Genomic DNA, 14,092 nt, shown 5'->3' with positions numbered 1-14,092 from the left:
CGCAGTGTGAGATGATGCCTTTCAGCATCTTCCTGTATCACTGCTGCCCAATATAGATGTTCCCCATAGTCTGGGAGACATACCAGCGGGGATTCGAACTGGCAACCTTCTGCTTGTTAGTCAAGCATTTCCCCACTGCACCAAAAATAACTCCACAGCCCTTAGTCCTCCCACAGATGGCAAAGTGTGCTTCACGAGTGTGCTTCCCTCACTTCTGCCGTCCTGAGGCAACAAGCAGGCAGTTAGAGCAAAGTCCTTCCTGGCAGGAAGTGGGGAAGCAAATGGACCCTTGCTGATGAATGGGGCCAGGTGGGTCCTTCCATTGTGGCGATGTTCTTCGAAGGAGGCAAGGGTACATCCTCCCATTGGCCCTTATTCCTCTGGCTGGTGGCAGAGGTTAGAGTGTGTCCCCCTCACGTCTGCATCTCAAGGCAAATGGCAGAGAGTCCTTTCTGGCCGAGAGATTATCTCTCTCTAGGGCCAAATGCTAATGATTGCAGCTGTTACAGTAGGCACCGTTTTTTGCAGTTAGAGCACCTGGAGGTTATTCACACTTGGCTTCAGGCTTTGGGGTAAATGTTGAGTGAAGTCACTTCAAAGTACACTTGCGGCATTGAGGGACGCAGCCCCTCCCCTTTGCTCTCAGCTTTCATTTTCGCAAATACACATGGCAGGCATCAGTGTTTTCCTTCCTGGCCAATGGGTCGGGGGGAGTTCCCTGGAGAGTTAGAGCTGCATTTCTGAAGAGACCATGCCTTTTATCATGCTAATGATTCTACGTTAATGATTCTACGCCAGCACTTCTCCCTGTTTGCTCTGGCAAAAAGTAGTTTAAAACCAGCATTTTAAAAATCTGAAAATACCACGAGATAAGCTAGAATTCACATCACAAAGCCTGACGTGTGTGGAGTGGGTCCAAGGATCTCATTGGGAGTTCAAGGTAAGTTTGCCTGGTGTGTGAACGCACACACTCTGTCCCAAAAGAGATTCGGGGCAGAAGCCCCATGTGTAAAGCCTCCTGGCTACAGAAAACCCTCAGGGAACCGGCCAAGAGAAAGCTCTTCCCATTAAAATATTGCTTTAAAATATTTATTTATTTACATTTTATATCCCGTTCTTCCTCCAAGGAGCCCAGTGCAGTGTACTACATACTTAGGTTTCTCCTCACAACAACCCTGTGAAGTAGATTAGGCTGAGAGAGAAGTGACTGGCCCAGAGTCACCCAGTTAGTTTCATGGCTGAATGGGGATTTGAACTCAGGTCTTCCCGGTCCTAGTCCAGCACTCTAACCACTATACCATGCTGGCTTTGCTTGCCATGTGCCTAATCCTGCATCTATAGTGTGAGAAAAATTGGAAACTTAGGCAACAAGGTGGCAATGGATGATACTCTTAAAGTGTGTTTTTAAAATACAGGGTTTGGATTACTGTGGCCTCTGGAGTGAGGCAAGTCTGTCCTGCTAAGGTTCTGTCCCTATCCTTAGCAGCCCCATTATAAAGAACAATTAATGTATTGGGCAAGTTGACTCTGCAGCGGCTAAAAATTTGCAGATCGGATGGCATACATGTGAGCAGCAACCAACAGCTCACAATGGCTCTCTGGGGTCTTGCTAACCTGCATATGATGATAGTAGTCCCTACAACAGTAGCCCCTGATATATTACTATTAGAAGCTGACATGATGCACATTCTGACAGAGTCATAAGCCTCCATGCAGAGCTACAATGAAGCTGCAAGATAAGCCCCAATGCTTTAAAAACCCGGTGGCTGCAAAAGCCACGTGGCTTTATTTATCTCCATTGTCATGAATGGGGATAAATATAGTAACGCTGTTTCCACAGCCGCTGGGTTTTAAAAGCATCAGGGCTTATCTTGCAGCTTTGCTGCAGTCCTGCATGGAGCCTTACAGCTCTATTAAAATGCATGTCATGTCAGCCATTATTATTTATGGCTGACATCCCCACTAAGGCACAGCATGCAAAGTGCATCTGCAGCATTTAGTAATCCACTGAGCACACAGGGAGGCAATTTTTACAGACTCCTCCTCCCCTTGGAAGGACTCTATGAGACCCAGAACTCACATTGGGTCACACTGAGCACTTCTAGGTGGGTGTCAGCAAAGAAAATTCCCCCGCCACATGCCGTGGTGGGGCTCTCGATTACTAAATAGTGTGGAGGCATTTTTCATGCTGTGCTTCCATACTGGGATATCAGCTATTGTCATTACATTTGTACAATACCCTGGTCCATCTCATGATCCAAGTCAAGATATAGCACAGTTGAAGCAGTGATTGTGTAGTGCAGAGGGTCATATAGTCGTCATCTGATGCTTTAAAAATGATGCCATAATAGCTTCATTGAGGAGAAAGCTGGAGAAATTGGAATAGGAATTGGGATCAACCATAAATAATCTAATGTGGGGGTATGAGCTTTGCTGGTGGCAGGGGAAAGCCGGAAAAGAGGAGGGAATGAGAAAAGAATAAAGTTGCCAGTCTTTTGGGACTGACTTGGTGTCTCCAGGAATTGGCATCAATCTCCAGGAGACCACTGAAAGCAATGCTGGAGATGATAATGCCTTGATATTGTGGTGGTGGGGGGGGAAGGGGTCCTCAGGTTAGAGTTAGTCCATTGGAAATATGGGGCTTACCCTTGTGTAATATCATTTGCACAAATAACTTGTGTGCATTCAGCGTTATGAGGCTGATGTACTGTTTCACAGTATGTTAGCTATTTATTCCAGTCTTCTTGAGTCAGGCTGTCCAAACAAAACTGCAACCTTCTGCATACTCCATTTATAGTTCTGTTGCAGGAACAGACTACAGAAAGGCCAGGTGGCTGATCAGCAACATTGTTTGCCAAGGCAAAGTGTTTGCACTGAGGGCTTGGACTATATTTATCTTTAAACTTAACTGTGCAAGGTCCAAACTTCTTAAGATACCAAAATGAGAAATGAAGCACTGAAAATACTAGTAGTTCATTTTGGAATCATTTCAATCAATCAATCAATCAATCAATCAATCAATCTATCTATCTATCTATCTATCTATCTATCTATCTATCTATCTATCATATTTATATACCACCTGATAAATGCTTCTCTAGGTGGTGTACACCAGTGTTTCTCAATGTTTTTGGAGTCATGGACCGGTACATTAATTGTGCGCAGTTTCCTGGACCAGCTGTTAGTAAGGCAGTCAGCCCCCCCACCCCCAGGCACCGCCCAAAAAACAATTCCGAGCAGCTCTCCGGAACTCATTTCTAGTCAGCCCTCGCTGCCGGATAATATTCATTTCGAGGAAGTGAGATGAACAGTATCCAGCAGCAAGGGTTGCCTGGAAATGAGCTCCAGAGAGCTTCCAGTGGCCCCTGCCTGCCCAAAATTTTTTTGGGTTGGTGGTGGTTTTTTTAGTGATGCCTCACAGACCAGTACCCAATGCCTCGTGGACCGGTGCCGGTCCAGGTACCGGTGGTTAAGAATCACAGGTGTACACAATCCAAAATTCAACAAAGGTAAAACTTGACAAAAACAAAACAGTTTCACAGAATACAAACAATTAAGCCATTCAAAATTAATTTTAATTAAAAGTCTGAAAAAACAGGTGTGTCTTAGGGATCTTTTAAAAAGTAATCTGAGATGGAGAAGCTCTTATTTTGACAAGAAGTGTATTTTAAAGCCCTGAGACAGCCACAGAAAAGGCCTGATCCCAAGTTGCTACCAGATGAGACGGTGGCAACCGTAACTGGACCTCCCCAGATGATCGTAATAGGCAGCAGGGTTCATGACAAAGGAGGTGCTTTCTTAAGAACCCTGGGCCCAAACCATTGAGGGATTTATAGGTAATAACCAGCTCTTATAAAATATTACTCTTCAAGCTTTTCAGTTCAGAACTTTCCATAGAGTGAGTGGTATCACTTTCTCCCCCTTTCATCAGTCATGCTTGCAGTCTTGATCTCTAGGGTTGCCATCGTAGTCAATTAATCCTGTAAATTTTAGACTATTAATTTGTTAGATTTTTGGCAAACTGGTCAATGACTGTAATAATAAAGAATGAATGAATTGTAGGCTATTAATCCTTTGATTAAATTTGCATCAATTTGCATCTCTATAAAGCCAATAGTTCCAGGAAAAACACATGCTTTCTGGGTCAAGCTACTCAGAAATAATCCCCATTGATTCCAGTGGAGTCTACTTCCAAGGAAAGCTGCAGAATTACAGGCTGCTTGGAAGATTCTGTGTGATACTTGTGGGTTGGGATGAGCTAGTTTTCCAGCCAAATCCTCCCAATCTGAAGCAAGGTGAAAGCTATCAATGATAATGGCATGCAAGAGCACTCTGGGTCTCTGAGCATGTGTCTTACTCTTTCTTCCCATCCTGTCACCAAAGCTGATGTATATGCAGGAGGGAAATAAAGTAAAAGTAAATTGTGCCATCAAGTCGATTTCGACTCCTGGCACCCACAGAGCCCTGTGGTTTTATTTGGTAGAATACAGGAGGGGTTTACCATTGCCTCCTCCCACACAGTGTGAGATGATGCCTTTCAGCATCTTCCTATATCACTGCGGCCCGATATAGTACCAGCAGGGATTCGAACCAGCAACCTGCTGCTTGTTAGTATGGCAAACATCAATTTGAAACAGGGAGGGAAGGAACACCATTTCTAAAATGGCATCTGATTGGGCACTTTAAAAACTCTATGGAATGTCTTTAATTGATCAAATAGTTGGTTTATCAAATAAATGTTGCAGCCCTGCTAATCTCCTTGAAGACAATAGGGGTGTGCATAGAACAGGTTTTTGCAGTTCGGTTCGAATTTGAACCAAAATTGAACTGAACCACCTGTCTGCTAACAGTTTCGGTCAAACCAACCGGCTGTTCAGTTCGACCTCTGCATGACCTCCATACATGCGCAGAGGCTGGAACCATGCTGCCATGCAGGCTGGACTGCTGGGGAGAATACCAAGGTTTAGAGGATCCACTGGTGACAGTGATAAGGTGCCCTCTCACAACCATTCTGGCTGCCCATATAAGATAGGGCTGAGAGAGATTCCTGCCTGCAACCTTGGAGAAGCCACTGCCAGTCTGTGAAGACAATACTGAGCTAGATAGACCAATAGTCTGACTCAGTATATGGCAGCTTCCTATATTCCTATGTTCCTAAGCCATTTAAAGGCAGGATTCCCCTTTGTTTGTAAAGGGGAATCCTCATCAGATCCCCCTTTACAAGCATAGCCCATCGGACTAGGTTGAACTGGGTTAAACCAGTCCATAACGGACTGGGCCCGGTTGTTTCAAACTCAGACTGAGCGCCTTTTTTTTGGTTCAGTTTGAGTTCAATCCAGTCGAACCGGGCCAGCTGGAATTGGTTCTGCACACCCCTAGAAGACAATGTCAGCCTTTCCAACTGACGTCACAGGGAATGATGGCATCCTTCACAGCAAAAAGGCTTTCATGTCTTAAGACAGAGAACACTATGGAAGTGCTGTGGATTTCTTTTCTTTTCTTTTCTTTTCTTTTCTTCCTACGGCTGTATGTTCATATCCACTGGGGAATGTTGCTGAATGTTACTGTATGGCAGACTTGTTACTCTCTGGCAACCCTGTTCATCTTTGATAAAGAAATGTTTAATCCAGGCCCACAAATAAGTGTATAAAAGTTTGGTTCAGGCTCCTAAACAGAATGTAAGGCCAGCATGAAATTGTTCGAGTCAAGGGTGTGAGGCCCATCGGCCAAGAAGTAAAAATACCAGAGCCTGACAAGAGACAATGTCATGAGACAAATCCCCCACTCAACAGAAAGAAACATTTTCCAGACAAAGGCATATTTGCTAAACTACATAAAGCTATATAACCATATATACCCAAACTTTACTGTGTGTATATTTCTTTGCACAAATATGAAGATATGCAAGCAGTTGCTTTCTCAGCAATCAGCATCATTCAGCACATTTCTAATCCCATTCTGTTTACTTCATCCCATGATGTGAGAAAATAACTTCAGCAATTGTAGGCTGCAGCCACAAGAAAAATGGCTGTGGCAGAAGGAAATAAGCATTGATGAGCTTGACAGTTTTCTGGCTTTGAGTGAGATGTGCTTCAAGTACTACATCACTGAACAAAGCAAAAACAGCAGCTCTTCCAGACAGAGATTTACTACAACTTCAGTGCAAATTTTGATAGGAGATGTAATGAGCCCTCATACAAGAATGTCCCAACAGTTCTTTACCTCATCTCCTGACAATCCATGAAAAAGCCATGTCTTTTTCAGGTTAGAATAAGTAGTCCAGCGACAAAGCTTTTTCATGGATTGTCAGCCAGGTGGATGACTAAGAATCCACTAAGAATTTACACAAAGTACTAAACGTATTTGGAGTGCTTAATATTATTATTATTATTATTATTATTATTATCAATAATAATAAATACAACTTTATTTGTTAGCCACCCCATAACAAATTGTTCTCTGGGTAGCTCACAACACATCTCCTGCCAAATTTGCACTGAAACTGGAATGAATCATTGTCTGTAAGAGTGCTGACTGGTTTCATGGAACTCCTGTATCAACAAAGGCATTTGCCAAAATGAATTCTTTATTTTCTGCTAATCTTTCTCTACTGCAGATCCCTTTGGGGGAGAAAAGAAGCTGGTACTTCACTATGGCCACACTGCACATCAGGTGAGAAAGAGATCTAGAATAAAAGGCAATCATAGGAACGTAGGAAGCTGCCATATACTGAGTCAGACCATTGATCCATTTAGCTCAGTCTATACAGATTGGCAATAGCTTCTCCAAGGTTGCAGTCAGGAGTTGACTTTCAGCCCTATCTTGGAGATGCCAGGAGGGAACCTGGAATGTTCTGCATGCAAGCAGGCAGATTCTCTTCCCAGAGTGGCCCCATATCTTACAGTGCTCACACATGTATCCCCCCATTCAAATGCAACCAGGGTGGGCCATGCTTAGCAAAGGGGACAATTTATACTTGCTACCACAAGACCAGCTCTCCTCCCATCAGACCTTCTCTCAAAGGAAAATAAAACATTGGCATTATGAGTACAGGAACTCTGGGAAGAGTTAGATAAATGAATTCATACTTCTCATGGATATACTCAGCCAATACATAAGCAAATACAAGCATTTATTAAAGGCAATAAATACATCAATTTGACTATCAGGTTTTAAGCTCCATCCATAATCCATCATGATTTAATATAATGGAGGAGAAACTAGATCTCTAAGGCAATGTCTCACAGCTTCAGGTGAAAGGGTGGCGATCAGGCTCAGAGTTCTAGGTCAAAGGTTCCTAACTTGGGATACCCAGATGTTGTTGGGCTACAACTCCCATCATCCCCAGCCATTGTGACCTTTGTGATGGGATGATGGAAGTTGTAGTCCAAAAACATCTGGGGACCCCAGTTGAGAACTCCTGTTCTAGGCAAGCAGAGGGATGCTGTATGCACTCACCTTTCAAGGAATCAGATAAAAGTGAATGCATTTAGAACAATGGGTTCAGAATCACCACAATATATAGGGAATGGTTGATTTGGACTGGTATTAACAAAGTAAGGACAGTTTTCTCACACACAATGTTTCTGTAGTGCTGCACTATAACTGCTTGTATTGCTCAAGAAAGCGGCATCTGCAGGTCTTAAACATAATGCTGTTCATTTTTTAAAAAAACATGACGACAGAGGGCTATCCCCCTTGAACCAGGCTTCCTTAAACCTAAAAGGGCAGTAACCTTAAAGGTATTGTGAGTGACACATTCAACTAAATCCTATTATCCTGATTCACAAAAAGCTCAATCAGCATCAGATCAAATATCTCAATGGAGATTTTTATCCATGGGCATTCCTAGCTGCTTTACACATCACAGGACCACCACCACACCCACCCACCCCCGTAAAGGACAATTGCAAAACCAGTAGTGAAGCAATTATCATACAAAACTGTCAGGTTCTGCCTAGGTAGAGGCTCCATATAATGGTGTCCTTTGTGACAAATCTCTGCACAGCAGCAGTCCTGGAGTCCTTAGAGCCCTGTCTGGCCCCACCCAGTGAGACCAGTCATCATCTCCCTTGCTAAACTAAGAACTTCCTGACTGAAACCAGTCTTTCCTTGTTATCAAGATCTCCTTGCTTTTGGCAAGTCGATGCTTGCCTGGTCAACTGCTGGTGCTTTGTTCCTTTACCTTTGGCTAAAGTTTTGTCCCCTGAAACCTAATGAACTACCCTCACTTGACCTTTGGTTTGTCTGCATTGCTCTCCTGGCCCTGGCCTCCCAGTCCTGCATCCTCCAAGCTTGTTGCCCATGACCCATCTGTGACAAAATCATGGTCAATGGCACAGTTGTGGGGGGTAGGTAGGGTCAAGACCAAGGGAAAGGACAGCACCAAAACCAATGGGTTGTCTCCTAAAGTTTCATTTCTCTGGAAGTTTAGGTTCTAACCTAAAGTTTTGTTTCTTTGGAAGAAGGACTCCTTTCTTCAGAGGAACGGTAAGTAAGGATACAGTGACTACCAGTTCAATGACTACCAGAAAGACTTGCCCAAACACCTTTCAAAATAGTATTACTAGACAAGTAGCAACACTGAAAAGCAACTAAAACTATTGAAGTTGGAAGCTGTTCAGGTTTCTAGAATAACATGCAACCTATTATAGCAATCAGGGAACGCACTGCTATTTTAAGATGTCAGGTGTGAGCTATGAGTCAAAAGGCAGAGTTGTCAAGCAAAAGCCTATGCATAAAATGCAGCAGACCTTTTAAATCACAGTCTGCAAACTGTTTAAATCACTATATCCCATCATAACCTAAGGCTGAAAGCTGGGGTATACAGGTCTTTTGGCCGAACATTAGGAAGTAGTCTGAACATCAAAATAAATTATATCTTAAATGAATATACAGTGAATACAACAAATATTTATATACCACTTTTCAACAAAAGTTCCCAAAGCAGTTTATGTAGATATAAATAAATACATTGAGCCTACACTTGTGTCCCCCCCTGCTTTGTAAATAGCACATGCGGGAGGGCATGAATTGTGTTATAACCCCAGTATGTGGTGGGGTGGATGGATAATAGGGGTGTGCAATTCGATTTGCCCTTCAATTGTTTCAGGTCAAATCAGGGATGATTCTCAAATTCAATCCCAAATCGAATCACCCTCAAAATAGAAGGTTCAATTTGGGGTCAAGGAGAATCACCCCCATTTGACCCAAATTGCTTCAGGTGATTCGAATGCCAATTTGATGCCCATTTTGCTAGAAAAACTGGCCTCAAAATGGCACTCCCCCTCTCCCGGGAGAGCTGGTCTATCAGTTGGTATTGGCGGGTAGACCAGTCCTCTGAGAAGGGCAGACCCACTAAGTCTAGAGTAGAGTGCTAACTCTGGACTTAGTGGATCTGGCCTTCTCAGAGGACTGGTCTACCTGGGTAATTCCTTATGGCAAGGATTCCCACCTTGGTTCCCCAGATGTTGCTGGATTATAACTCCAATCATCCCCAGTCCCAATAGCCATCAGCCACTGGGGCTGGGGATGATGGGAATTGTAGTCCAACAACATTTGGGGAACCAAAGCTGGAAACCCTTGCCCTATGAAATTATCTGCCCCCGATTAGAAATAGCCCAATAATATCATCTGAGCAAATTGCAGGAGGGTACAGGAAGGTTTCCTAGATAGCTGATGCTCAATAGTAATAATAGTAATAGTAAAACTTAAGACAGGGATTCCCACCTTGGTTCCCCAGATGTTGGATTACAACTCCCAACATCCCCAATCCCAATAGCCAGCAGCCCTTGGGGCTGGGATGATGGGAGCTGTAGTCCAACAACATCTGGGGAACCAAGGTTGGAAACTGATGCCTTATGAAATTATCTGCCCCCCACTAATACCATCTGAGCACTATGGTCAAATTGCAGGAGGGTGTAGGAAGGTTTCCTAGAGAGTTGATTCACAATGGTAGAACTTCCTTTCACTGAAAGTTTGCCAAAAGTCCTAGCACCTTCCAGTAGCAGCAACACCAAGTCCTGAGGGAAGCAGATGTGCGTGTCTTTGAAGCAGAAAGGGAGAATGTTGAGGAATGATACTTTACATTTGTTTTTTTAATGTTTTATATTAGTTCCTAGTTTTAAAAATGTTATTCAGCCCAGATGGTATGGGGTAGAGATTGGGAAGAATGAAACAGATTGTAATGTGTTTAGATGTCTGTACATGCAGAGAGGTAAACAGCAATAACAGTTCCCATCTTTGCTCCAGATTGGATGGGATGTGGATGAACAAGGGGAATAATGAGGGGGAAAGGTTGCCAGCCTTCAACAGAGCCATGGTTTTGCTTCAACAAGTCCTCAAATCCTCTAGCTTGCATTACAGAGGTAAGAGAAATCGCAAGGTCCTCCGTGTTTAATTCACACAAGGCTTCACACTATCTATTTATTTATTTCAAAGATTTCTACCCCACCCCTCTAGGACACTGCTGCTCAAGGCAGCTTACAATAAAAACAACAATAAAATACAATTAAAATCAAATTTAGCAGACAATAGCAGTAAAAGCACTGGCTTAAATTGGTTACACTAGAAAACCAATTAAAACCAAATTTAAAATGTCTCTCACAAGAGGAGGATTTTCAAGCTCTTTATAAAACCCATCAAAATTGGTGAGGTTCTTCTGAAAGGGCATCCCAAAGATGGGGGGGGAGCCATTACTGAAAAGGCCCCATCCCTGATCCCAAACAACCAGATCTGCATCAGTGGTGAAGCCAAGAGCAGGGCCTACAAGAATAAAAGACCTTATCAGATTCATATGGCCGAATGCAGTTTGACAGATACCCTGGTCTCAAACCGTGTAGAGCTTTGAAAGTCATAAGCAGTGTTTCACGTGCAGAAGGTTACACATGACATCCCACAGATTACATGTGAAACTGATACATCCCAGTTATGCACAGTCAGACCCTTCAGCCAGGGGTGTAACGAGGCTGGAGTGGGCCCAGAGACAAAATTTTAAAATGGGCCCCTCGCTGATATACACACACACACTTCACATGTGACTTGCCTCTGGGGGGCCCCTCGAGGCGTGGGGGCCCCCAGGCAGCCGCCTCCCCTTGCCTAATGGTAGTTACGCCCCTGCCTTCAGCTAAAATAAAATAAAACACAATAAAAAAGCTAATGGCTGACATCTAAAAGAGGATCGAATGATAAGCAGCTAATAATCCAAAAGCTACTTCTCTTTAATATTTGTTGCTGCAACTTCCAGGCATTTTCTGGACTACAAGATTTGCAACGGGTAAAGCATTGCAAAGTGTGATGGAATAGTACAACGGTTTAAAACCAAGAGTAAAGCATTATTCAGTGCTTTCTTGTAGGCCGGTGGCCATTCATATTTTCTGTCCATTGCAACATGTTTTCAAGTCAGGACTGTCCATATTCTCCTTGAAACACATTTATCTGCCCTCTTCCTGCTCCATTTGAGCCAATGGAGTTGCAGTAGGCGGGGTGGTGACATGAAATTTTTTTGTGTGATTTCTCAGCTGCCTTGTACAACTCTGGCAGCAGGGGGAAGCGCCATTCCAAAACAAAACTCTAACTTTGTCTTACATCATTCCAGTTTTGCACAAGCAATAACTGGGGGGGGGGTCGGCTTAAAAAAGTGGGGGGTGAGGAAATAGTTTGGAGTGACAAAATAAGGGAACTGCTTATTGGACAGGGGGAGCGAAAGGGAATCCTGTGGCAAGCCAGGAATGGGGAAAGACAGGAACTGGCACACCTCCAGAAAAATAGATAGATAGATAGATAGATAGATAGGCAGGCAGGCAGGCAGACAGACAGACAGATAGATAATAGGAGGGAGGAGGCGGATTGGAGGCAAGTGCTCCTCCAGTGAGGGCTGTGGGATTGCACAGAAGTAAATGAACCATGACTCAGTTCAGTGGGCTTCCTTTTAAGTAAGTGACTGTTCTCTCTCCCTACCCTTTGCCTTGTAGTAAGCAAGTGGGATTTCAGAGAAGTAAGTGATTTAGTTCAATGGGCTTCTTCTTCAGTAAAAAGTGCACAAGAAAGGGTTGGATTAAGAAATCTGCTAAGTTGCACTAATATGAGTCTCTGGCCAAAGTAGCAAATTAAAAGGGGACTGACTACACAAAAGAACTGGTGGAATAATGATAATAATAATAATAATAATAATAATAATAATAATAATAATAATATAACTGTAGTCGAGAAGAAAGAAAAACAAGTTAAAATAATCGACATAGCAATACCAGGGGATAGCAGAATAGAAGAAAAAGAAATAGAAAAAAATCACAAAATACAAAGATCTACAAATTGAAATTGAAAGGCTGTGGCAGAAAAAGACCAAAATAATCCCAGTGGTAATTGGCACCCTAGGTGCAATTCCAAAAGACCTTGAAGAGCACCTCAGCACCATAGATGCCATAGAAATCACCATCAGCCAATTACAAAAAGCAACTTTACTGGGAACAGCCTATATTCTGCGACGATATATATAATAATAACGGCAACAACATTGATAATAAAATTCAGCCATCCCAGGTCCTTGGGAAGGACTCGATGTCTGGATAAAACAAACCAGTCAATAACACTTGTCTGACTGTGTAAACAAGAAATAATAATAACAACAACAACCCTCCAATCTCTTCCCTCTCCCACCATCTCCCCTCCCCTTCTGTGTTGACAAGCTCAAGTTATATTGGAAGCAAACAGAAGAGGAGGGAGGTATGGGGTTTGGAATCTGTGGGAAGGAAAGGAGGGGAAAGCCGAGATTTCTCCTTACCTGTTTCTCTCCATGCGGTGTCAAGGGGGAGGAAGAAGCAAGCACCGGGGATGGGGGAGAACTGTCCATACTGCAACACATAAACTCCTAGAGTATAAACTCCCTACGATGGAGAAATACAGCTACTTTCCTCCAATGCTATTACCACATTATAGCGCCATAACACATCATTAAAATTCAAAACATGGCATCGGAAATATGGATGGCACCTTGCTGACTGCACAGTGAGCACAATGTCAAAACACTGGCAATACGGAGGGGTGCTTATGGGATTGTGGCAGCGTGTAATCTGGAAAATGCCCCACAGCCGTCAATGAGGTTTTAAATGAGGTTTGCTTAATCAGCTGGGAAGCCCTGATTAAAAAATTTAAAAAAACCCACCCTGGAAATCTTTTAGCCTAATTAAGCACATAGAAAGGAATTTATACAAAATTTTCCAGGAAATTGACTTGCTCTGAATTCGTTTTCTTTTAGCCTTGGCCTGGTGCTATCTTGGGATTCTGCTAGAAAGGAAGGAGTCATTTTCAACTATTCCTATGGGTATTCATGACTGTGGTTACTCTGGGACTGATCCCCTCGACTGCTTTGGAAAGGTAATTTATAGATTACTGCTCAAAATGCAGAGAAAATGGCTGTTGTTCAGTTTATCAGCTGCCATGGGTGTCCATGTTGGGGGCAAGAGGGGGCAGTCCCCCCACCCCAGATTTCAGATGTAAAGGAATTCCCTACCTCACAGCCCTAATCACCACTTGCTTTCTTTTCATTTCTTTTCTTTTCTTTTTGCAATTAAAAACCTGACCTGACCTTAAGCAATTTGCTCTGTGTACATTTGCAACTTGCCTAAGGCAGGTTGTTCTGCTAATATATCCCTATCTATTAAGGATGTATATGAATCAAGGTTCATGCGTGGATGCCATGTGCATGCTGGCACCGCATGCAGGTACTTGGGATGCACGCTGCCCTAGTAGGAAGCTGCATGGGGTGGCTGAGAGCAAGTAAGGACCTGCTCCCCTCTTTCTTAAAGCTCCCACTCGCTGCTCCCCTCCCCGCGGTGCTGAATCAATTCGGACCTCATCCAAACCGGTTCAGGGCCGAACCACTCGAACCTTGGTTTGTGCACATTCTGACTATCTATCCTCTGTTTTTTGCTGTGGCTGAGTAATGGCTGGTAACTAAAGATTTTCCATTTCTTTCTTCTCTGAGAGACAAAGAATCAGCATTCTCTCTGTCTGAAATTTACCTTCAGAATGATCTGAAGGGCTGGAGAGCATGCAGAGTGCTTCTCTGGCTTCCAGGTTACCTGGCTGTAGT

General features: G+C 43.4%; 1 protein-coding gene across 2 annotated transcripts in view; it reads left to right on the top strand.

The window, feature by feature from the left end:
- TTC22 (tetratricopeptide repeat domain 22) overlaps positions 1 to 14,092 on the top strand; it is a 30,171-nt gene that overhangs the window by 3,636 nt on the left and 12,443 nt on the right. For both annotated transcript variants that reach the window (XM_053313543.1, XM_053313542.1), the window contains exons 2-4: positions 6,617 to 6,672; positions 10,252 to 10,367; positions 13,256 to 13,374. In XM_053313543.1, coding sequence (XP_053169518.1) covers positions 6,617 to 6,672; positions 10,252 to 10,367; positions 13,256 to 13,374 — 291 coding nt within the window. The remainder of the gene's footprint in view (positions 1 to 6,616; positions 6,673 to 10,251; positions 10,368 to 13,255; positions 13,375 to 14,092) is intronic.

The sequence above is a fragment of the Hemicordylus capensis genome, chromosome 4 (assembly GCF_027244095.1).
Source record: "Hemicordylus capensis ecotype Gifberg chromosome 4, rHemCap1.1.pri, whole genome shotgun sequence".
NCBI classification, from domain to species: Eukaryota; Metazoa; Chordata; class Lepidosauria; order Squamata; family Cordylidae; genus Hemicordylus; species Hemicordylus capensis.
Note: the sequence above shows the minus strand (reverse complement) of the source record. Positions and strands in the feature narration are given on the sequence as shown.